The sequence below is a fragment of the Manis pentadactyla genome, chromosome 7, assembly GCF_030020395.1.
Source record: "Manis pentadactyla isolate mManPen7 chromosome 7, mManPen7.hap1, whole genome shotgun sequence".
NCBI lineage: Eukaryota > Metazoa > Chordata > Mammalia > Pholidota > Manidae > Manis > Manis pentadactyla.
In genome coordinates, this window is record NC_080025.1 from 39,458,546 (window position 1) to 39,480,141 (window position 21,596).

The 21,596-nt window shown below is 56.4% G+C and overlaps 2 protein-coding genes and 1 non-coding gene across 11 annotated transcripts; all 3 read right to left on the reverse strand.

Moving 5' to 3' along the window:
- Positions 1-329: 329 nt before the first annotated feature.
- MYO1G (myosin IG) lies at positions 330-13,122 on the reverse strand. Of its 7 annotated transcripts, XM_036910307.2 has the most exons (22): positions 12,961-13,116; positions 11,500-11,708; positions 11,239-11,332; positions 10,354-10,519; positions 10,058-10,111; positions 9,095-9,190; positions 8,786-8,905; positions 7,966-8,190; positions 7,721-7,866; positions 7,225-7,339; positions 6,882-7,052; positions 6,625-6,695; positions 5,732-5,806; positions 5,448-5,580; positions 4,738-4,904; positions 4,309-4,516; positions 2,592-2,815; positions 1,930-2,074; positions 1,200-1,304; positions 946-1,059; positions 676-830; positions 330-583 (listed from the first exon to the last, which is right to left on the reverse strand). In XM_036910307.2, the coding sequence occupies exons 1-22, from the start codon at positions 13,050-13,052 to the stop codon at positions 427-429; spliced, it is 3,042 nt and encodes a 1,013-aa protein (XP_036766202.2). In that variant the 5' UTR covers positions 13,053-13,116; the 3' UTR covers positions 330-426. The 7 variants fall into 7 exon arrangements, 5 of the variants coding, with proteins under 5 accessions (XP_036766202.2, XP_036766204.2, XP_036766206.2 ...); XR_008998747.1 differs by lacking the exon at positions 330-583 and having other exon boundaries at positions 801-830; positions 1,200-1,324; positions 12,961-13,117; XM_036910309.2 differs by lacking the exons at positions 11,239-11,332; positions 11,500-11,708 and having other exon boundaries at positions 12,961-13,110.
- A 2,022-nt stretch (positions 13,123-15,144) lies between these two features.
- On the reverse strand, positions 15,145-19,168 carry LOC118924974 (uncharacterized). Of its 3 annotated transcripts, XR_008998748.1 has the most exons (5): positions 18,331-19,168; positions 17,838-17,919; positions 16,531-16,652; positions 16,250-16,333; positions 15,145-15,429 (listed from the first exon to the last, which is right to left on the reverse strand). XR_008998748.1 is itself a non-coding variant. In XM_057505308.1 (4 exons), exons 1-4 carry the CDS (start codon positions 18,703-18,705, stop codon positions 15,332-15,334), a joined length of 639 nt encoding a protein of 212 aa, XP_057361291.1. In that variant the 5' UTR covers positions 18,706-18,792; the 3' UTR covers positions 15,145-15,331. The 3 variants fall into 3 exon arrangements, 1 of the variants encoding a protein (XP_057361291.1); XR_008998749.1 differs by lacking the exons at positions 16,250-16,333; positions 16,531-16,652 and adding an exon at positions 16,080-16,205 and having other exon boundaries at positions 18,331-19,029; XM_057505308.1 differs by lacking the exon at positions 16,531-16,652 and having other exon boundaries at positions 18,331-18,792.
- On the reverse strand, positions 17,601-17,732 carry LOC118925010 (small nucleolar RNA SNORA9). Its single transcript, XR_005029835.1, has one exon. It is a non-coding gene; the product is annotated as a small nucleolar RNA SNORA9 (small nucleolar RNA).
- Positions 19,169-21,596: the final 2,428 nt, after the last annotated feature.

The following is a 21,596-nucleotide window of genomic DNA, read 5'->3' on the forward strand; positions in this document are numbered from 1 at the left end:
CAAGGCCGGGGATGACCTTGGGACCCCCAAGCATCCCCGATGGCCCAGTAGGAACAAGGCCAGGACCTCTATGGGAAAGGGGAGAAAGGGAGAGACCCCCGCTGTGGGGACAGTCTGACACCCAGGGGGCATCCTAGGGCATAAAGGGCATTGTTTCCTCTCAGACAGCAGGCTCCACGTCCAGCCAGTTCCTAAGGCTGGGGCCCTGGGGGACGGGGTCTTGCTGCCCCACCAATACGGGGTCTCCAGTTCGGGTGACCCATTAGGGGTGACACTGTGAAGGTGGTAGTGGCCCGTGGCTGCCCCCCACCGACACAAGCCCACACCGGGCCTACACAGCATCCTTTATTGTTTAGCGCTCAGGCAGCCCTCCGCGAGGTGAGGGAGGAGGACCCCTGGACCTTCAGTCCCGGTGAGGCGTCCGAGTCAGGGGCTCGGCCAGAGGAGGGTGAAGGCCCCGCGGCTGCAGCAGAAATCCGGCTCCGGCTGCTGCAGCCGCGGCTCCACGGAGACAAGGCGCCGGACCCCGCGCTGGCTCAGGGGGATGCAGTCGGAGACGCGGACCTCCAGGGCCTGTCCCGCCCTGAAGAGGGGCGGGAGCGGATCGGGGTCAGCGGCAGGGGCGGGCGGGCGGGGCTCCGCAGACCCGCGGCCCTCCCTGAGCCCTGGACTCACTCCTGGCAGTGCACGGCCAGCACGCCCACCAACTCGCCCACGCGGTTGTCCAGCGGCGGCCGCGAGCGGTGCAGACACACCACCAGGTCGTCCTGGCCCCGCGCGTGTAGTACCACCAGCTGGTCCCGCCCGCTGGTCACACTCAGCCCGGTCACCTGAAAGCCGGGCTCAGGGTCAGGGATGCGGCCGGACCGCCTCCTTGGCCCCGCCCCCGCGGGCCTCAGAGCCCCGCGCCCGACCCCGTCCCGCCCGGTCCCGCGAGGGTCTCACCGCGTGCAGGGGAACGGCCCGCATCACCCGGTATTGCCGGGCGGGCTCCAGCTTGTAGAGGTGCCTGTCCGTGAGCAGGAGCGCCCTGTCCCGGCTCTTGTTGAAGCGGTTAACCTGCGGGACGCACGCTTCTGGATCACGTACCCCGCCGCAGAACGCCCGCTCCCAGTTTTTGCACGGGCCCTCCCACCCTCACCCCCTCAGGAGCAGCTCGGACCTCAGGCTGGCCTGGCCAGGCTGGCCTACACCCTCACCTTTCGCACGTGGCTGGAGAAGAGCACGGCCCCAAAACCGTCCTTGTCCCGGAGCATCTTCAGTCGCTGAGCAAACAGGTCCGAGGCTGCGGGATTGTCCGTGGCCTGTGGAGACAGGCAGAGCCCTGGGACCATGGCACAGCCATCCTTCACCTCGGGAAACTGAGTAAGGCCATACACCAGCCTCCCATTGGGTCTGCCTTCAAGCCCTAAGCGTGCGTGCGTGTGTGTGCGCGCGCGCGCGCGCGCTTCCACTCCACCCAGCCAGCTGAACAGGCCAGGCCTAGGCCTACTCCAGGGAGACAAGGCTGGGAGAGCGGGCGCCAGAGCCCCGCCCCCGACTGGCCAGGGGTGTACCCACAGTGCCTGGGCTGGAGTGGGGGCTCGTAGGGTCTGCGTGAGGGAGTCTGAGACTGATAAAGGTGAGCCTGGGCCAGAGAAGGGGGGCGCTGTGTCAGAGAACAGGGGGTGGGGCTGTACCTGGGAAGAGGGGGCAGTGCAAGAACCCAGAGAAGGGGAGTGGGAGTCAAGCAGAGGAGGAGGTGCTTGGTAAAGCCCTGGTCAGCCAGTTCTGGGTGGAAGACCCTGTGTCTCAGAGGTGGAGTCAGGGGCAGAGGGGCATGGATCATGGAACAGGCCAGGGACAGGGACAGCACAGTTTGGGAGGACACAGCAGGGCCTAAGCCTTGAACGCCTGCTTGGTGCTCAGCCCTGAGGCCCCAACACTCACAGAGGACAGGTAGTCCTGGGTCCAGGCCCGATGGCAGCCCCAGTCTGGCCGCAGCTCCTGCAGGACCCCCATGGCAGCTACCTTGGCTTTGATCTGGGCCATGTCTGAAGGGGGTATGTTCTTCACCAGCTGCCAGGCCCGCCACCTGGAGAGGGCCAGGTGGTCAGACAGTCCCCTGTGCTCCCTGGCCTTCCCCACCCATGGCCCTGCCCTTCCCACACAGAAGGCCAAGTCCCTCAGCCTCTTATTGGCTGCCCTCCCTGCCCCAGCCTCCCTGGTCTTAGGGGTAGGAGGCCCCTCCTGCTCTGAGCTCACTGGTTGCTCTGTGCTCCACCTCTTAGAGAACTCCTACTCAGCCTTCAAAGCCCCACTCAGATGGAATTTCCCCTGCACCCTAGCCCTGGCCTGACACCCTCCCCTGCAGGCCTCTAGAGAGAAAATGGAGGTCTGTGGCCCCTCCAAGTGCCCAGCACGGTGCTAGGGATATCAGAGCTCCATTGCCCACTGTGGGGCATGGGCAGCCAGCTCATGTGCATAGCCCCTGCTCTCCCACTTATTGAAGGGGCTCGTGCTTCTCATCTCCCAGCCAGCACTGCACGGTCGAGTGACCCATCCAGGTGTTCAGTGGGCACCAGCTTAATAGGAGAGTGATGGGCATGAACCTGCAGAAGAGTGCACGGCAGGTGTCCTGGAAGGGCTGCAGCACTACAGGTGGCAGTGGCCAGATGAGGTCTCGGCCATAGAGTGGGGGCTGCCTTGCAGCCTGGAATCGCCTCTGAAGCTCGGCCAGGTGAGCGCACACCTTGTGTCTCCGGAACCAGCGCATGATGGTGTAGATAGCTCGCAGCTGCCGGCAGTGCCACCTGGCCAGTGTGCCCCGCCATGCCTGGGGAACCCAGGGCCAGAGGTGCTTGGTCAGGTTGGGCCAGGCCGGCCTCCCTCACTCCAATCCACAGCCCTGATCTCTCATCTTTCCTGAAAACACTGGCTTATCTCCAGGGAAGGCCAGCTTCTCCACCCACACTCTGCAGGTTCTGGGTCAGGCTGATCTGCTCTTGGTACCCAGAAGCTGCCACATGGCTGAAGGATGGTTCCTGCTGACTCTTGGGAAGGCACCACCCTCCTGCTCCTGCCTGTTAAGCTGAGACCTGGCATAGGCAGATGGAGGTGCTTTCCTACCCAGAAGGGCAAGTACCAGCTGTTCACCTGGCATCTGACTTGGTCCAGGTCTAAGCTCCATCTCCCAGATGACCCCCAAACAGATGGGTACCCTTAAAAAACAGCCATCAAAACCCAGACTGGAAACCCTACAAAGTAGACAGCCCAGCAGACCCACAGCTTGAAGCAGAGTAAACAGTGCCGCACTCAACTGCAAAGTGTGGACCCTGGCTCTCACAGACTGGGGAGGTGGGAGCGTGGGTACTAGAAATCACCCTCTGCCATGGCAGTTTTGTGTCTCATTCTTAAAAAGAATCTGTGTGTTACAGGAGATAGTAAATAACTTAATGCAGTGCCAGCCAGATTGGATTCTGGGTTCTGGAAGGAATGGAATGGGTGACAGAGGAGCACATGTGGAAATTTGAGTGTGGCCTACATATTAGATACTTAGGTGGGAAGATCATATTATCAGTGTCAGATTTCTTCAACATGCTAATGCCACTGCGGTTACAGAGGTGAACAGCCTTGTTCTCAGGATGTGCCTGCCAAAGTAGTGAGGGGTGTCATTACTTCATATGGTTCGGGAAAACTTACAAATATGTGCATGAGTATCAGTGTGCAGAGAGAAAGACAAGTGTGCAGGGAGCATCCAACCACACCAGTCCAGGTCACTGGTAATCACTGTACCCATCTTTCAATTTCCTACAGGTTTGAAATGTTAAATTTGTGAGGGAGGTGGCAGAATCCCTATACTTTGGAAATGCAAACTAAAATGATCATAAAGGAAGTGGTATGCTTCTGAGTAACTGGAATAGAGGTGCAGGCATCCACACCAACCAGTGTCCTGAGGTGATGTGGCTGACACTGGACAATGACCATGTACACATTCTGCATACTTTTCCTTAGGTCTGAAGCCTTTTAGAATAAATAGAAGACAAGAAGGAAAGAAGGCAGGCAGGCAGCAGATTCCTGAGAATCTTGTTTTGAGCACCTTCTTCCGCCTTGGGCCCCTTAGCCAGCAGGACTGAGGTGGCCTGAACCACATTTTACTTCAGGCACTTATGCACCTGGCATGTGTCCTGCCAGAGGGGCTCCTGCATACCCACTGGCCTTCCTGCAGTCTATCTGCACTACACCCGCCCCACCCTGCTGGTGAGTGCACAGGCCCCTTCCTCGCAGCATGCAGCCCCACCCCCGGTGGTACACAACCCCACACGACACCTTCTGCAGCAGTAGCACGATGATGGGGATGAGGCGTGTGCGGCTCTGCTCCAGTGTGACCAGCGTCTGGGGTGAGCGGATGAAGAGCTTGCTGTGGCCAAAGGCCACATCACCCTGCAGCCCATGCTGCTCCAGGAGGGCGCTCACGGCGGCCTTATCAGAGCCCAGCAGGTGATTGGGCCATGTGTACTCACAGGTCATCTTGTACCTATCACCAAGGACAGGGCAGTGGACACCATGCCCCTGGGTCTCACAAGGGTCCTAGCTGAATGTCAATGTCCTGATGGCAGCAGTGTGCCAGCTCTCGTGTTTTGACATCTGAGCATTGCCAGCTGCTTTTGGGGCCCCCTGCCCACCCCTGGGACTCCACATAGTAACAGAGCCCACAGGGGGCAGGGTGGCAGTAATCCTGGGCAGCAGGGGCCATACCTGAGCAGGAACCGAGAGTAGGGCTGGCGAGAAGCGAAGCCAGCCCTGCGGACCCTCACGTTCTCCAGCAGCCCCAGGTAGACAACCTGGTGGCGACAGTGGCCCTCATCTAACTTTGCGGCCACCTTGTCCTCATTGGGCTTGATGCAGCGGACATAGAAGGGCTCCTGGGGGGACAGAGGACACTTGGGCAGACCGATGTCACAGCCCCGTGCCACTGGGCAGGGCCGGCAGGTGAGCTCTGGTGTGCTGTCGCACATGCCTCCCACAGTCTATCCCCAAGGAGAAGAGGCTCTGGCAGGGAAGCCCAGCACCAGACGGGGCAGCTACAAACCCATGGCCCTTGCTCCTGCCTCCCTGTGGCCCTCATGCTCTGTTGCCACCCAGGCCCTAGTGTCTTCCTGCTGCCTGACTGTGGGCCCCAAGCTGCAGAGAAGCTCAGGCCACCTTCCTGTGCCTGTGATCCCAGCTTCCAGGCACTGGGTAGGGCCTCTCCACCCCACCCTCCCCACCTGACAAGCAGTGGGGCCAGGGAAGGCAGGTTCAAACCCTGCTTTATTCCAGCCCACAGGGACATCTCAACCTCTCTGCTGGAGAGTATGCAGCCCAAGAAAGGCATGAAATGAACATCCCCTTCCCCAAGATGTGCAGAGGTTGGGGATCTGACTTGAAGCGTAAGACCCAGGAGGGGTCTAGGGTGCGGGTATTACCTTGGAGGCCAGGTTTTCCACCAGGGCCACCATGGAGTTCTTGAAGAGTGTGCCAGCTGTCAGGGGGCGCTTGGTCACCTCTGTGATGTCCTGCTGCCCATCTGGCCACATGGCCCGCAGGGTGGGGTCTGTGCTATGGAGGCAGGCCCCATGCCCCAGGCCACTGGTAAGTCTTGAGGCCTGAGTGGAACAGCAGGCATCTGCCCATTGGGTGGGGGATGGAAGCAAGCATCTGGAGGCCCTCAGCCTTGATGCTCCCATGCACACCCACCGAGCCCATTCACCTGTTGTAGAGCAGCCTCTTGAAGTCTTGGAAGAGTGAGTCTCTGTTTTTGTCGATGAAGCCCTCCACTGAGTACCTGCGGGACCAGCCCTGAGGGCGGGGCCTCTGCACCAAGAAGCCCCGCCCCAGCCCTCCCACTGGCTGCCACGGTTGCCTTTCTGCCTCCCCCGCTTCCGCAGTTTGTCTCCTGGATCATGTTACTAGCCTCTGTGCCTGTGCATAGGGCACAAGCTCAGAACAGTGCCTGCGAGTTTCCACAAGTACAACCAGAGACTCGGAGTCACTGAGAACCTCTGATTCATGGTTGCTTCTTGGCCAGAGAACTCGATGCCCAGACCCTGCTGCATCCGCTGCCCCTGCAGAGGCGGGGGTGGGCATGGAACCTGCCTCTCTACCTTGCCTTCTTTGCTCCATCTCTCCTCCTCGTGAAGGACACACTGGGCACTCCTGTGCCTCACTGTGAGTCACTCAACTCTGCTTCGGGGCCAGGTGAATTAATAAGTATGGCAATTTTGAAGGACCCCTGGGCCTGCGTCCTCAGTGTGACAGAGGGCCAGCTGAGGAACTTAATAGAAATGCAGACTCTAGGCCCTCGCCCCCCACGCTGACCTGCACTCCAGGGGGACTCATTGCTCAGTCTGATGGGAATGACTCTGGGCTCAGAGCAGAGGCCCATGCTGGCTGCCCTCATAATCTCTGCCCCTGCCCTAGATGCTGGATGGGTGGGGCCCAGGCACAGGCATTTTTTAAAGCTCCCAAGAATATTCAGGATGCAGCAGGGCTGGGTACACCACTCCAAGAGCCCCTCTGCATTCTTCCACTTGTGAATCCGGGGAACGCATGTTTTCAGTGTCTTTAAGCGAGAAGGGCCAGATGCCGAGTGGGGGGCCTTACGTGACATCCCCCGCGTAGTGCTTGATCCGGAAGTCTCGGCCAAACTGCATGGTCTTGTCTGTGGGGCAGAGCTGTGGGAGGTGGGGAGCCAGAGTCAAGGCCTAGAAGGTGGGGCTCTAGTGGGGGACACTCCTGCAGTAAAGGTCAGGCCTCGATCAAGGCCCCCAAGACAGGCGGCATGGCACCTGTGGGGGCTTGCCAGCGCCTGGGCAAGCTGGGGGTGCACTGGTGGGGTGGCGGGGGGGGGGCAGGGGCACCTGGCGGCTGGCATAGTGAGGGTGATGGCGGTGGTGCGTGTCCAGGGTCTGCAGGAAGATCCTGTCGGTAATGGTGCCCGCGGCGCTGCAGGCCTCATCCAACACCGCCAGGATGCCCCGGTGCGGCCTCTCGACCAGGTCCACTATGGTAGCGTTGTTGAAGTACTCCACCTGGGTAGAGCGACCAACACTGCCGAGCCAGCTCCGCCTCCCAGCGCCACCGCCTAGCCCCCTCCCCATGCTGCCCAGCCTCCTGGCCCCGCCCCTCCCCACTGGCCCGCCCAGCCCCACCCTGCCCTGACCGTGCCCCTTCCTGTCCTGGCCCAGCCCGCCCAGGACTCACGCTCTGCCAGGCGATGCCCTCCCGCTCGTACTCCTCCTGCTCCTGCTTCAGGATGAGCTGGATGAAAAGTTGCTGCAGCTTCTCATTGCAGTAGTTGATGCAGAACTGTTCAAAACTGCAGCGGAGCGCTCAGGGTCACACCTGCCCCCCACTATGGTCTCCACTCTGAGAGGACTGAGGGCAGGGTCAGCAGGCTTCTCCCCGTGGCTCCCCTGGAGTGGGCCCAAGGGCCCCACTGTGGGGTACATCTGCCTCTCTGGGCCCATCCTGCATCCCAGTCTTGGCATGCACACTCTGAGTGGATTTGGGAGCCATGGCAAGGGGATGTGAGCCCCAGATTTCACCTTCCTGGGCACCACTTAATGGTGGCACAGCTGAGGCTGACTCGGAAACATGAGCCTGGGGCCAGGGGCCAGGCAGATGCCGGGGGTCCTGCTCCCTGCTGGCCCCAGAAGGTGGGGGTCAGAGTGTTGGAAGTGGTGGCTGGGCCGCCCACCTGTTGACAGGAAACACCTCGAAGCCGTAGATGTCCAGCACGCCAATGACTGTATCCTTGCCGTCGCGCCGGGGATCGCGGCCCCGGGCTTCCATGACACCATTGATTCGGTCCACCACCCACTCAAACAGCCGCTGGTACACTGCCTGGAGAGAGGCCAGGTGTTGGCTGCTTCTGGCTGCCTCTGGCCTTGCTTCCTTCAGGAAAGCCTCCTGGGTGCCACCCTGGCTGAGGCCCCAGAGTACCTTGGCACAGGCATCCCGGGCATAGCTGGCCTCAGCTGCAGAGTGTCCTTTTTCAATGAGCTCCCTGCCTCCAGAGGCCACTGTGCGGGCCAGCAGGGAGCGCAGCAGAAGCTTGCGGGGCGTGGCCATCAGCTCAGCCACGTGGTTCACCAGCACTTCCTCAGCCACAGCTAGGTGTCCTTGCTCCAGCCCGCCGGCCTCTGTCTCCACAAACTCCATGTTTCCCTGGTGATAGGGGACCAGGAAGAGTCAGGCTCCATGTCTCTGGGCAGCCTGCACACCTCTGCCTGGAGAGGAAGAAGGGAAGGCAGGGGTGGGGTGTGGTGGGACCAGAGATGGGAAAGTGTTAGCCAGAGTCCAGCAGAGCTTCCCCAAGGCTTCCTGCCCAGAAGGTCCTAGGAAGGATCCCACTTGCCTCCCACCACAGCCAGCTGTGTGCTACCTATGCCTCCAGCTACTTCAGGGAGGATGGAGGCTCAGAGGTGCTGAGTAGCCTGCCCAGAGCCACACAGCTCTTCGATGACAGAAGCGACATGCAGGTTAGCCTGATACTCGGCTTTACTGAGCCCAGACTGCCTTCGTCCACTAAGCGGGGGGCTCATCTGCCAGGTGTGGACCAGGCATGTTGCCAGGCTAACCTGCCACAGTCTAGACAAGCAGAGCACCCAGCTCGAGGGAGCCCACAGCAGGAGGAACTTGGCTTCAGCAGAGGGAGGAATGAGCCTGCTACATGGCTACAGGGCCAGTTTCCTTCTCCAGGGACACTCAGGTACAACGTGTGGGAAGATGACCCCCAACCATGCCCACAAGACAACCTTACCAGGTGCAGGATGGCAGCCAGGATCCGATACACGGAGCCCACCTCCTCAGGACTGAAGCCGATCACCCTCATGGCCTCTGTCACTGCCTGGTGGTGGCTTCTCTCATCGCTGTCTGAGGCCTGGGAGATAAGGGGCTCAGCACCACTCCCCATGCCAAGGTCAACCCCTCCCTCCGAAAGCCTGCTGAAACAGGGCCCTGCAATTCTGCTGTGCTGCTCCATGGCTCCGGGCCCTGATGAAGCTGCTAACCGCCAGCACCAGGGCTCTGGACTGGGCCTCAGCTCCAGTGGTGCCCTGCCCCCACTCACACTGAGTCCTGCCCCCTGGCGTGTGAGATTGTACAGCGCAGGGTTCCTCTGCAGGTGCAGCTCCTGAAGCTCCTTGTCGTCACAGCCCCACAGCACCTGGAGGATAGCGATGCCTCTCCGTTAGGCCACCTGAGCTCAAAGCCCCACCCACATGCTGGACAACAGACATGGGAGCTCAGGGATGGTGTGGACACTGCCTGAGTCCAGGAAGAACCCACTCCTCATCAGACATTGTGTAGACCCTGAATGAATCCAATCAGAATGCTCTTCAGTGGTCAGATATGGTGTAGATACCATGAGAGTCCAGGAAAAAAAAAAATACTTCAGTGGTCAGATATAGTGTAGATACCATGGAAGAACAGTGAGAGATCTCACTTCAGTGGTCATACATGGTGTAGACACTGCATGAGTCCAGGGAGAACCCACTTCAGAGGTCAGACATATATACCTGTCCTCCAGAAGAACCTACTTCAGTGTGTCAGAAAGAATGTAGTTACCACCCAAGTCCACAGAGATCCCACCTCAGTGGGTTGGAAAAATGTAGACACTGTCTGTGTCCTGGGAGATCCCACTTCAATAGTCAGACATCGTGTAGGCACCTCCAGAGTTGGGGAGATCTGACATCAATGGGTCAGACATGGTGTAGACCACCAATGTCCAGAGAGTTCCCACCTCAGTGGGCCAGACACTAGAGATCCTATGTCCTGGGAGAGCTTATTTCAGTGGTTGGCCACAGTGTAGACACTGCCTGTATCCAGGCAGATCAACCTCAGTGGCCAGAGTTGGTGTAAACAAGTGCCCAAGTCCAGGGAAAACCTACCTCACTAGGTCTCACAGGGTGTAGAAACAGTAGTCCTGGTAGAACCCCCCTCAGAGTCAGATAGGGTGCAGACACTGTCCATGTCCAGGGAGATCCCGCCCCAATGGGAGGTCCCCTGCCTGCTCCCACCTGCTTTGGCTGACCTGGTAGAAGGCATGGAAGTTCCTTTCGCCCACATGTTGCTTGAGGACCCGAGACTGTGGAGACAGATGACAGCCAGCCTGTGGCCGATAGCAGCTCCACCTCAGGGGGTTGCCCTCCCAGGGGTCCCAGGACAGTGAAGACAGGGGGTGGGGACCTGGCCACAGAGGGAGCCCCGCCCTGCAAACCTGGGACTCAGAGAAGGTATGTTCCTGATCCCAGAGCCCCAGGCAGGAGGGTCAGCATGGGTGGGCAGCTCTGCCTGGCCCTACGAGGAGTCTGCTGCCGCAGGGCTCACCTTCTCCAGCAGGTAGCTGTGGATGTGACCACCGACAGGGTCTCCTTTGAAGTCAAAGTTGATGTCCATGTACTTGCCGAAGCGGCTGGAGTTGTAGTTTCGGTTGGTGCGAGCATTGCCAAAGGCCTCCAGCACACAGGTGGACTTGAGCAGCACGTCCTTAACCCTGAGAGGCAAGGGGCTGGGCTTTAATGCACAGACCTCACACTGAGCACTGTGTTCATCACAGGAAGAGGGAGCCCAAGGCAGCTGCCACCCCATGAGACTCCAAGCCAGCGGTGGCAGGACTCTTTGCTCTGAGACTCTGGGGAGGTGCCTGCTAGGCCTCAGCACACTGTGGGGCACCCTACCTCCCCAGCCTACAATGTGGCCACTCTGCCTGGACTTCCAGCTTCAGGCATGGGCAGCTGCAGCCATATGCCCTTGGGAACTCCACCACTGTTCCCCCAGGCTCCACCTAACCCCATCTGGGTAGGAAGAGTGGGGCCCCCACACAGAAAGCTGCTCCCCCAAGGCCCAGTGTGGAACAGCGAGGGAGCAGCAGGCCAGCAGAAAACAGACGGGCCCTGATTTCTGGGTTCTTGGCCCAAACCCTGACACCTGGCCTAGTGTCCGAGGTCTTCCTAGGCCTTCTCCCCTTCCATCTGTCTGCTGGCCCTCTGCACCTCACCTTCTTCCTGTTCTTAGTGGTAGGGTGCCCCTGCAATAGGCTTGGCCTGGGAGGTCCTGGGTATGGGGCACCTGGAGCCCCTGATAGATAAGCCCACTGAACTTGGCCTGAGGGTGTACCTTTTGCTCCCAGTCAGACTCAGGCCTAGGCTGCCCTGGCTCCAGCCCTCCCTGTGCCCACCTCCCCACCTGGACCCCAGCCCTCCCTGCCCTCACCTCTCCACCTCAGCCTTTTGGCTGGGGTTGGTGACTGCAGCGATGTACTGCATGATGTGCTTGCTGGCTTCTGTCTTCCCAGCTCCACTCTCCCCTGCCATACAGATGACAGTCAGACAGAATTAGTGGCTGCACCCACTCGACTGGCTCCTTGCGCCCACCCCCGACCCTGGTACTCCAACCACTGGCCTGTCGCTGATGAAGGAACATACTGGGTTCCAGGGAGGCTGTGAGACTGAGCCCTGGCCATCGGGCAGGTACCTGAGATCACAATGCAGGTGTCCCTGGACCGGAGCTTCATTGCCCTATACGCAGCATTGGCCACAGCGTAGAGGTGGGGCGGTCGCTCATAGAGCTCACGGCCCTGGTACCTGGCAATGGCCTCGGGCCCGTACAGGGGCAGCTCCTGGTAGGGGTTCACAGACACCAGCACCTCACCGATGTAGGTGTAAATGTGGTCCTTCTTGAACCTGCACAGGCGGGGCCAGTTGGTCCTCAGCACCCAGGGTCAGACACATACCCAGGTCCTGGGGCATTGGGCCCATGTGGGGAGTCTGGCCCACCTCTGGGGCTGAGAGCCGAGAAGGGGTGCGGCTTGACCTGAATCTTCCTTGTGTCATCTTGCAGGGAGCCCACCCCTACCGCAGGTAGTATTGGGGCCAATGCTGGGGGTCCCAATGTCACAGGAGTTGTGACCACCCATTTTATGAAAGGACTGACTTGCCCCAGGGCCATGCTGGGCATGGCCCAGCTGCAGGTGGGGAGATGGGGGTTGTGGGCGGGAGGCTGGGGAGGGGCCCCAGGCTGGTTCCGGCCTGGGTGGGGACCCAGAGGCAGAGGGGACCACACCCAGCCCCACCCTGATGGCAGGGTCGGTCTGCTGTGGGCACGGCCCTTCCTTGCATCCTGATTTCTCAGCCCTCCCCTCCAGGACTCCTGGACCTTGGGGGTGTCAGTGTCTGTCCCTCTCTTGGGCTTCCTGTCCTGGGAGGAGCGCTGGCCTGTCCGCCCACTGCAGCAGACAGGGTTCCTCTTCCTCCGCCCTGACAGGGAGTCCTCACTCAGCTGCCTGTACACCCTCTCAGTAGCCATGGCCCACCGCTGCCCACCTGCTCTGAGAGTGCAGAGGCTAGGTGTCCCACCTTTCCCACCGAGGGGTTGCCTGCTTCAGGCGCTAGGTCACAAGAATGAAGTGAGATCAGGCCAAGCCCATATAAAACAGCTCACTTCCTGTCCCCGGCTTCTACAGCCAGCCCAGCAACCTGTCCCCAAGCTCTCTCCAGCAGACTGCCTTCTGTCCCCGCTGTCCTGGGATGAAAGTGCACTGGCTCCTCCCAGCCTTCTGCCCTCCTCCAGGCCACTTCTGCCCATTCCACCCTGCCGCACTCCATGCTTCTGGAGAACGTATCAGCTCCTTCACATGCCCCCCTGGGCAGGGCCTGCCTGCCTCCAAGGGCCCCCAAGGGGGAGATGGGTGCCCACCCGGCCCAGGCTGGTGCCTGCTGGGCAGCAGGGAGACACCCAGATCTCCCTGTTAGTGTCACAGGGAGACACTGTTGTGTGGGAGGCAGGGTCTGGAGAGCCCACTGCAGGACTGACTGCTCCCTTGCCCTGAGGCGACAGTCCTACTCTGCCACAGCCCCGCGGTCACCAGTCAGTGGTAAGGGTGTGTGTGTATGCAATCCCCTCCCTGGGCTGGTGGAGACAGCGCCCCTGGCCCACCTGAGCTTCAGGTTTTCCATGAAGTCCTCCATGGTCACTTGGTCTAAAAGCACAAAGTCGGGTTTGCCGCACTGAGGGCCCTCGTCCTCCATCCTGCTGGTGGGAAGCACCCACCCAGGTTGCCCGACCTTCCTATTAAGAGGGTGGAGGGGTGGTGCTCCGCGAAAGCCCAGCCTTCCCACCCACAGTGCACCCTGCCTGCCTCTCAGTGCCACAATGAAGTAGGAAGTGGGCTGGCGGGAGGAGGGGGGGCCTACCCACTTGCTGCAGCCTCCCGAGGGGCTCTGGCCCTGCTTCCTGGTCCCCACACCCAGGGTGGGTGTGCCTAACGGTCCAGGCACCTGTGCTGTGGGCTCCCATGGGCTCCTTTAGGTAGCAACGACTCAGACCTTGGTTACCCAACTTCAAGCAGCGGCTATGAGATCCCAGCCCTGCAGCAGTCACCTGTGGGGCTGCGAGGACAAAGTTGCCGACCCACCTGTCTGTCAAGCCTCACCTCAGCACCAGTGGGTTTTGGGGTAGGTACCTTGTACCTTGACAAAGGTAAAAATGTGAATGGCCAGGCCTTTGAGGCTGGGTCCTGTCAGTCACTGCAGCATGCAGGGCCACACCAGGCCAGGGCGCAAAGCCAGCCACACATGCTTGCCAGGATAAAGGCTCGCAGCCGTCATGGCCCAGGCCGCGGACCTCCTTCATGGGGAGGCCCAGGATGGGTGTTGGAGCCCCGTGCCACCTGGTCCCCATAGCTCACAGGCACAGACGTCACCTTGCTGATGCGGCACCTCTAGAGTCCTGAGCTTGGAATTTCCGTGCAGACCTGGGTGGGTCTCCCTGTGAGACGGAGACCCCACACCCCCTGGGGCCAGTACTTTTGAAGGGCTTTTCAATCCAAGCTCAGGACTCCGGCAGTTTCACTTCCCCACCAGGTTGGTATTAACACCCAAAGGGACAAGGCCACAACAGTGAAACCTCAGGGACAGAGGCCTTAACTTTTTTTCATGCGTCACAAAAGTTTTCTTTTCCATGTAAAAACCTCAAGAACTTCCTGAAATTGGGGACTGACCCATAGGCGGAGCTTGCCATCTGGGCTTCAGAGGCTGTTGTGTGGCCCAGGCAGGCTTTAGAGGCCCTGACAACCTGCAGGGGACTTGCCACCCTGGTGACCTCACACCACATCCTTCCCCTTCACAGGACAGGTGGAGCCCCTATTGGCAGCTTCCCAGGGCACACCCCTGCCAGGGTGTGGCGTCAGGCTGCATCTACCCAGGACAGTAAAGGGGGATGGGGGCAGGAGTTTCACTGTTTAAACTACATCAATTTGAAGATGCTCCACTCTGCCTGGTGTCCCCCATATTGTGCTGCTGCCATTGATGTTTGCAAACCCTGAGTCCCTTATGGTTTCTGGGCCCCCCTACCCAACTGCACCAAGTATTTGCATGGAAGGTTTATTCCACCTCACTTCAGGACACCCCCACTGTTGAGTTTAGTTACAGGAAAGGCCCCACCGTGCTGCCCTGAAGTTATGTGTCTACATGGGCCACCCCTCACCCTCTATGGGCACTCAGAGAACTCCCCACCCCTACCCCAGGTGGTCAGCGGGGTCTCCTGGCTCCTTTTGTCTCCAGTTCAGAGGTGAGTCTTCTGCTCATGCCCTCAGGGGTAGCTACCATGTCTTGGGGTACAGGTACCTTTGGTTTTTTTTTATGGTCACTATGTCAGTAATGAACTGGACAGAAAAGTGGCTCAGTCAGCCTTGGCCTGGCCTGACACTCCTTGACATAACCAACACTGAGCTAGATGGGCTCAACTTGTGGGTGCAACCTGTTAGTGGGCTGTGACATTACTTCTCAGATGGAATAGGACCCCTTATACTAAGAGTACCAACCCACACACCTGGGTCTGGATGCCTCAGCATATACCACAGCGTGAGGATGCACCCCACCCTGTCTGACCCATGCTGGTGAAGGGGACAAGAGGCAGAGAATCCTGCCAAGCCAATGGAGCCCACCCCAGGGTTCCAGGACAAGCTCCTGGTGACAGCCTGTACCCCACTGCCCACTCTGCAAAGGCACGAATGAGATGGGAGACACCCAGGCCTGAATGAACTTGGCTGAGCCTCCTTCAAGAGCAGGGCCTGCTTCCTTCATGTCTTGAGTATGGAAAGAAAGAAGAAACAGACTGGGCTGAATTGCACTCTGAGAACCGTTTTTTTTTTTTAATTAAGGTTTCACATGAAAAACATTGTGGTTACTACATTCACCCATATTATCAAATCCCACCCACATCTCATTGCAGTCACTGTCCATCAGTATAGTAAGATGCCACAGAGTCACTACGTGTCTTCTCTGTGCTACACTGTAAGAACCATTTATTAAATGTCCTTTTCCTGTTCAGGAGATGGCAGGGGGCCCAGGTCCCAGTACACAGCAGGTGTCCATGCTCCAGAAGCAGACCACATGGTGCCCAAACCTGGGTGAAAGAATGTCAGTTAAGATGCGCACAACAGGCCTCAAGCCACCCACACCCAGCCTGGGCCAAGAACCAGAAATTCCCTAAAGAGGGAGCAGGTGAGGCTGTGAACCTGCTCAAAAAGCTGAAGCACAAAGGCCCTGGTTGCCACTGTGATGCATCACCAGGAGTCACTGTGGGCAGGCCACCCACTCAGCACCCACTTCCTCATCTACACTAACTAGGAAATAGAAAACGATTCCAAGGCCTGCTATAAAAATTAAGTGATGTAAGCATATAACCGAGAACTGTTACAAATGCCAACTGGGCGATGACAGAAGTCAACCTGGGTTCCCAATTCCTGACTCCACATTAGCTAACAGGCCTCTGTGATGGGAGATGAGTCAAATAACACTGGCCTAGAAGACTCCTGGGGAGAAGGCTGCATTGGAACCCAAAACCACAAAGTCCACCAACGTCATGTCAGAGCAGGGCCATATGAGTACAGACGCTAGACAACTGTCTGATCACAAGAAACTCTGGAGGCAACGAACATCTGGGACTCAATCACCTGACTTACAGTAAGACATGGTCGGGATACATCCAAGGTTTTGAACTTCTTGGTTTAAGAACTCATGGACAATTAACATACGAAACAGAAGTGAGCTGACCTCCTAAGCCAGGCCCTTCCTGGATCCTCACACTGCAGACTCCATGGGATAGCACACCCAGCAAAGAAAGGGTCATCTCTTAGGTGTCTTCTAGCTCTGGCTCCTGGGATTTCTCTTGCTGAAGCCCTGGGGGATGGCAGATACTGCATGTCAGGGGCTGGGGCACACACCTGTCAGGAACTGTGAAGCGCCCCCACCAGGTGACAACATGGCGTGCCAGTTCATGGATTCCGGTAGGATGCACAGCTCCCTGACTAGAGACAAGGACAGTTAGTTCTTCACAACAGCTGGAGCCAGTCTCAGCGTTTTCCAGCAGCCCCAACTCCTGCAGCTGGCACAGGGAGGCCAGAAGCACTGAGCCACAGTAGGTTGCATTACAGAAAGGCATATCTTGTATGGTGGACAGCAGGCGCCACCTCATGCATGCTGAGGCTGTCTGCTGCTCAAATACCTTTGAAGAGCCCATCTGGGCCAGCACCTCACTCCTAGGACTGCAGGAAGGAGACTCATGTGGAGCTGTCTCCCAGATGGCAGTCCTGTGAAGGCTGGTGTCTTCAAGCATCTGCCCCTGAACTGAAGAGACATATCTGGGTCCACTGGAAGGCTCAACCTTGAAGAGGAGGTTGTGGTGTGACCCAGCCACTGAGAGGAGCACGGGAGCTGAGCTGCCCTTCCATGACCATGCTGGCCACTCTCTTTACTGGACTATCCCCGACTGCACCCAGCAACCCTCACACCAAGTAGAGAACACAGGGTGTTTCCCTCCACCCCTTCTGGATGCCACTCCCCACTCCCTATGTGGCATCCTGGGAAGGAGCACCAGGCTGGAGGCCTGGCTTCCCATCCCAGCTTTCCAGTTTCTGGTTGGCAATCCTGCACATGTGCTTCTGACCCTGGGCCCCTCATCTGTAAAGGACCTGAAATCCCTTCACAGCAGACCTCAAAGATTTAAACTGGGTGAAGATTCAAGAAATTTGATGCAGAACAAATAAGTTCACCCGACATTAGTGCCCTCCTGTCTGTGAGGTGCACATTTTAAGATCAGTGCATGGTGACCTCACCCTGCCTGCCCCAAGGCCTGGGTTCTCTTTGGTTTGCCTACTAACTGCAAATATCCTCTATGTCCGTCTCTCCAGGAAGGGTTTATCCCTGTTACTCCTTTCTGTGTTATTCTGCAGGGTCACCCCACCTTTACCACTCCCTCTGAGCTTCATCTTCAACTTTGGTAAGGATTTTGTTTTAAGGATATAATAAAATTTGCAATGATCCTGGAACACAGCAAACACCCAAAGTCTGAAACAACTAACTTTGGCAAAGATGTGACTTCTACAATCTGCAAAGTCCAATACAGTAGCCACTTACCAAATGTGGCCACTAAGCACCCTGTGGTAGTGTGAATGAAAAGTTGCGCTTCACAATTTACTTAACAAATTTAGCCATGTGTGGCAAACAGTTATCACACAAGCTGGTACAGATCCGCACAATGCGCAATGCCGTACATGGGTATGGAAGGCAGCTCACACTTGTCTGAAATTTCTATAACCTTGCTCTGGATGGCGCAGGGCAAGGCCTCAAACCATTTCGGAATGTTCTTGCAAGCACTATAGGAATGCACAGGGTCACCCCAGACCCAAGCACGCTGGAGGCTTGCGGCCCACGTTCCTTCAAGCCCCTCAGGCCCGGGGCGCACAGCCCGCCTGTGAGCACCAGCACCGACCAGAGGCCAGGGGAGAGTCTCCGGGGCAGAATTCGACCCACCTGGTTTTCTTCCTGTAGCCCATGGGCGCAGGTAACTGCCAGGTGGTAGGAAGGGATGGGCTGCAGCGAGGTCCTTCCTGACCTGGGGAAGAGAAAGAACCTTGGAGAGGCCGCCTATCAAGTGATGTGACGCAAGTAGCCACCTTAAGCTTCGTACCCTAGACCAGGCCGCTCTAGAGCAGAGCTCCCCGCTTGCAGGAGCCCGGAATACCCGCGCCATTACCCGAAAAAATCTTTTCTCCAGATTCGTCCGGCGTGCCCTCCACAGATAGGAAAGTACGCGGACGCGGACAGCACAGGCCGAGGCGCTCAGTGTTCTCGACGGCCTCACTCTCCTCCTCGCCACCTGCGGCGGGCCAGGCCCACGACCCCGGTCCCGAGCGCTGCCCCTACGCCAGGCGTGTCCCCACCGGCCCTGGAAGTCCGGTGCGAGCCTCTCGCCGCGACCCGCACCTCACACTGCAGCCCGGCGTGCGGGCCCCACGCCCCTCACCCGTTTCAGTAGAGGGCTGACACCGCCCAGGACGGTCCTTCGGCCGCAAAGCCTAGCAACGGCTAGCAGCCATGCCGGCAGCCGCTCTCGAATCACGTGACCCATCAGCGCTGCGAAATGGCGTCCCGAGAGGCTGCTACGTGAACCCCCGAGGACCCGGAGCGGAAGTCTAGTGACGGGCGGGCGCGCCTGCGCAGCCGGCCGCGTCGAGGGAGCGACGGAGGCGGGCCGAAGGAGGTCGCGCCCGACCCTGGCGCCTGTAGTGGACCTGTGGGAGTACTGCGCCGGCGTGAGCCCAAGTGGCGGAGGCACGGCAGTCCGATGCAGGCCTTCCAAGCACCGGGCACTCGTGTTCAGGTGCGGTTGTCCGGGCATCTATAGCCCGGCCGCACGCTATCCTGGAACTCAGGGGTCACCTGTCTGTCACCCGACTGCAAGTTGTGCGACCTGTCCAGGGTAGCGGGTCGTGTCCACGCAGCTACAGAGAGCGAGGCTTCCTTTTGTCTCTGCGGCCCTTTATGCTTGCCTGTAATGCGCCATCATACTATGAATTGATGTTTAAAGAGAAAACAACGCAAAAATTTACTTTGTGGAGAGGTTTTCTGGGTTGGAAGGGGATTTTGTTTTAAATTATATCCCCCACAGGATGCGAAAAGTATATTGGAAGGTACCGAGACTAGAACAGATGTGGCTTGTTGAAGATACAAGCTAAGTGTTGCAGTATTGTAGTGTTCTCCATGTGGAAGGGTGTGAAGAATCACACATTCAAAGGGTTTTAAGTTTTGGGCTTTGAAGGCAAGAACTTGGGTCTGTAAGTAAAATATTTGAAACTTATAGTTTATGTATAGCACCTAATAAATACATTCAAGCACTTTACAATAGACATGTCCCATTATTTTATTAAATTTCATGAGACACATAGGGCAGGACTATTACTTCCAGGTTGCTGACATGGAAATTAACATTCACCTACAGAGTGGCTTGCTCCAGATCTCATAGAAGGCTATGGCTGTCATTCTAGCTCAGACTTCACTGTTCTTTACATTCTGTCACTGTGCCATGAGATAATCAAGAGAACTAGGAAGGTAATGGTTGTGAGGCCAGAGTATGGGTGTCAGGGTGTGGGGGTATGGGTGACCAAAACCGTTGGACTCTCCTAGAAGGGGGGGCACCCTAAAAAAATTTTGATAACTGAGGTTCCAGTTCTTAAAGGTTTTTCTCTACAGTAAAAAGAAAAAGTCCTAAACTGCAGAATTTCAACCAGAATAGCCTGGTTCCAAAAGGAATCAGGCCAAAGACCAGCATAGTTCCAGTAGAAACAATCTGTTTCTAAAAAGGAATCAGACTGAAGGCTGGCACAATTCCAATAGGAACAGTCTGATCCCTGAAAAGATATGGACTAAATGCCAAATAAGTACTCTCAAAAAGGACAAGGCCTCAAAGCAGGTCCTGAATAAAAAGCCTGGAGAGCTCACACATGCAAGGACAGTGGAGCTTGAAAGCCAGGAGAAAACTTACCTTCCAGCTACAGCATAGGCAGGAAAGCAGCAAGCTCAGTGAACCCTGTGGGTACTGGCACCTGTTTGCTCATGAGCTTTGGAGCTGTTGGGGGTCTTCTATGATCCCACACTGATCACCAAGTAATACCAACTTTAAAAGTAAAAGTTATTTTATCAGCAAAAATGGGTTTATTCAGGAGTAGCAGAGAATTACAATTCCGGAGATGCAAGCTAGGCAAAACTACAGGCAAGTTCAGAGAATAAAGAATAGGAGTGCTCTTTTATAGACAAAGTGTTTCAACAAAGCCAGTATAGAGGGGACATATTAAAACATAATAAAGGTCATATACGTTAAACCCACAACCAACATCATACTCAATGGCTAAAAGATGAAAGCATATCTTCTAAGGTCAGGAACAAGATAAGGATGCACACACTTGCACTTTTATTTTTTTAATTAAAAAAATTTATTTTGGTATCATTAATCTACACTTACATGAGAATATTAGGCTTACTAGACTACCCCCATCACCAAGCGCCCCCCACATACACCATTAGTCACTGTCCATCAGCGAAGATGCTAAAGAATCACTACTTGTCTTCTCTGTGTTGTATAACTCTCCTTATGCACCCCCCCTACATTATGTCTGCTAATAGTAATGCCCCCTTTTTTTCCTCCCCTTATCCGTCCCTTCCCACCCATCCTCCCCAGTTCCTTTCCCTTTGGTAACTGTTAGTCCATTCTTGGGGTCTGTGAGTCTGCTGCTGTTTTGTTCCTTCAGTTTTTTTCTTTGTTCTTATAATCCACAGATGAGTGAAATCATTTGATACTTGTGTTTTTCCGCCTGGCTTATTTCACTGAGCAGGATACCCACTAGCTCCATCCATGTTGTAGCAAATGGTAGGATTAGTTTTCTTATGGCTGAATAATACTCCATTGTGTATACGTACCACATCTTCTTTATCCATTCAGCTACTGATGGACACTTAGGTTGCTTCCATCCCTTGGTTATTGTAAATAGTGCTGCAATAAACATAGGGGTGCATATGTCTTTCTGGAACTGGGATCCTACATTCTTAGGGTAAATTCCTAGTGGAATTCCTGTGTCAAATGGTATTTCTATTTTGAGTTTTTTGAGGAACCTCCATACTACTTTCACACCAGCAGTGTAGGAGGGTTCCCTTTCTCCACAACCTCGCCAACATTTGTTGTTGTTTGTCTTTTGTATGGTGGCAATCGTTACTGGTGTGAGATGATACCTCATTGTGGTTTTAATTTGCTTTTCTCTGATTAGCAGTGTGTAGCATCTTTTCATATGCCTGTTGGCCACCTGAATTTCTTCTTTGGAGAAAGGTCTGTTCAGATCCTGTGCCCATTTTTTAATTGGATTATTTGCTTTTTGTTTGTTGAGGTGCATGAGCTCTTTATATATTTTGGATGTCAACCCTTTATCAGATCTGTCATTTATGAATGTATTCTCCCATACTGGACGATGCCTTTTTGTTCTATTGGTGGTGTCCTTTGCTGTACAGAAGCTTTTTAGTTTGATATAGTCCCACTTGTTCATTTTTGCTTTTGTTTCCCTTGCCTGGGGAGATATGTTCATGAAGAAGTCACTCATTTTTATGTCCAAGAGATTTTTGCCTATGTTTTTTTCTAAGAGTTTTATGGTTTTATGACTTACATTCAGTTCTTTGATCCATTTTGAATTTACTTTTGTGTATCGGGTTAGACAATAATCCAGTTTCATTCTCTTGCATGTAGCT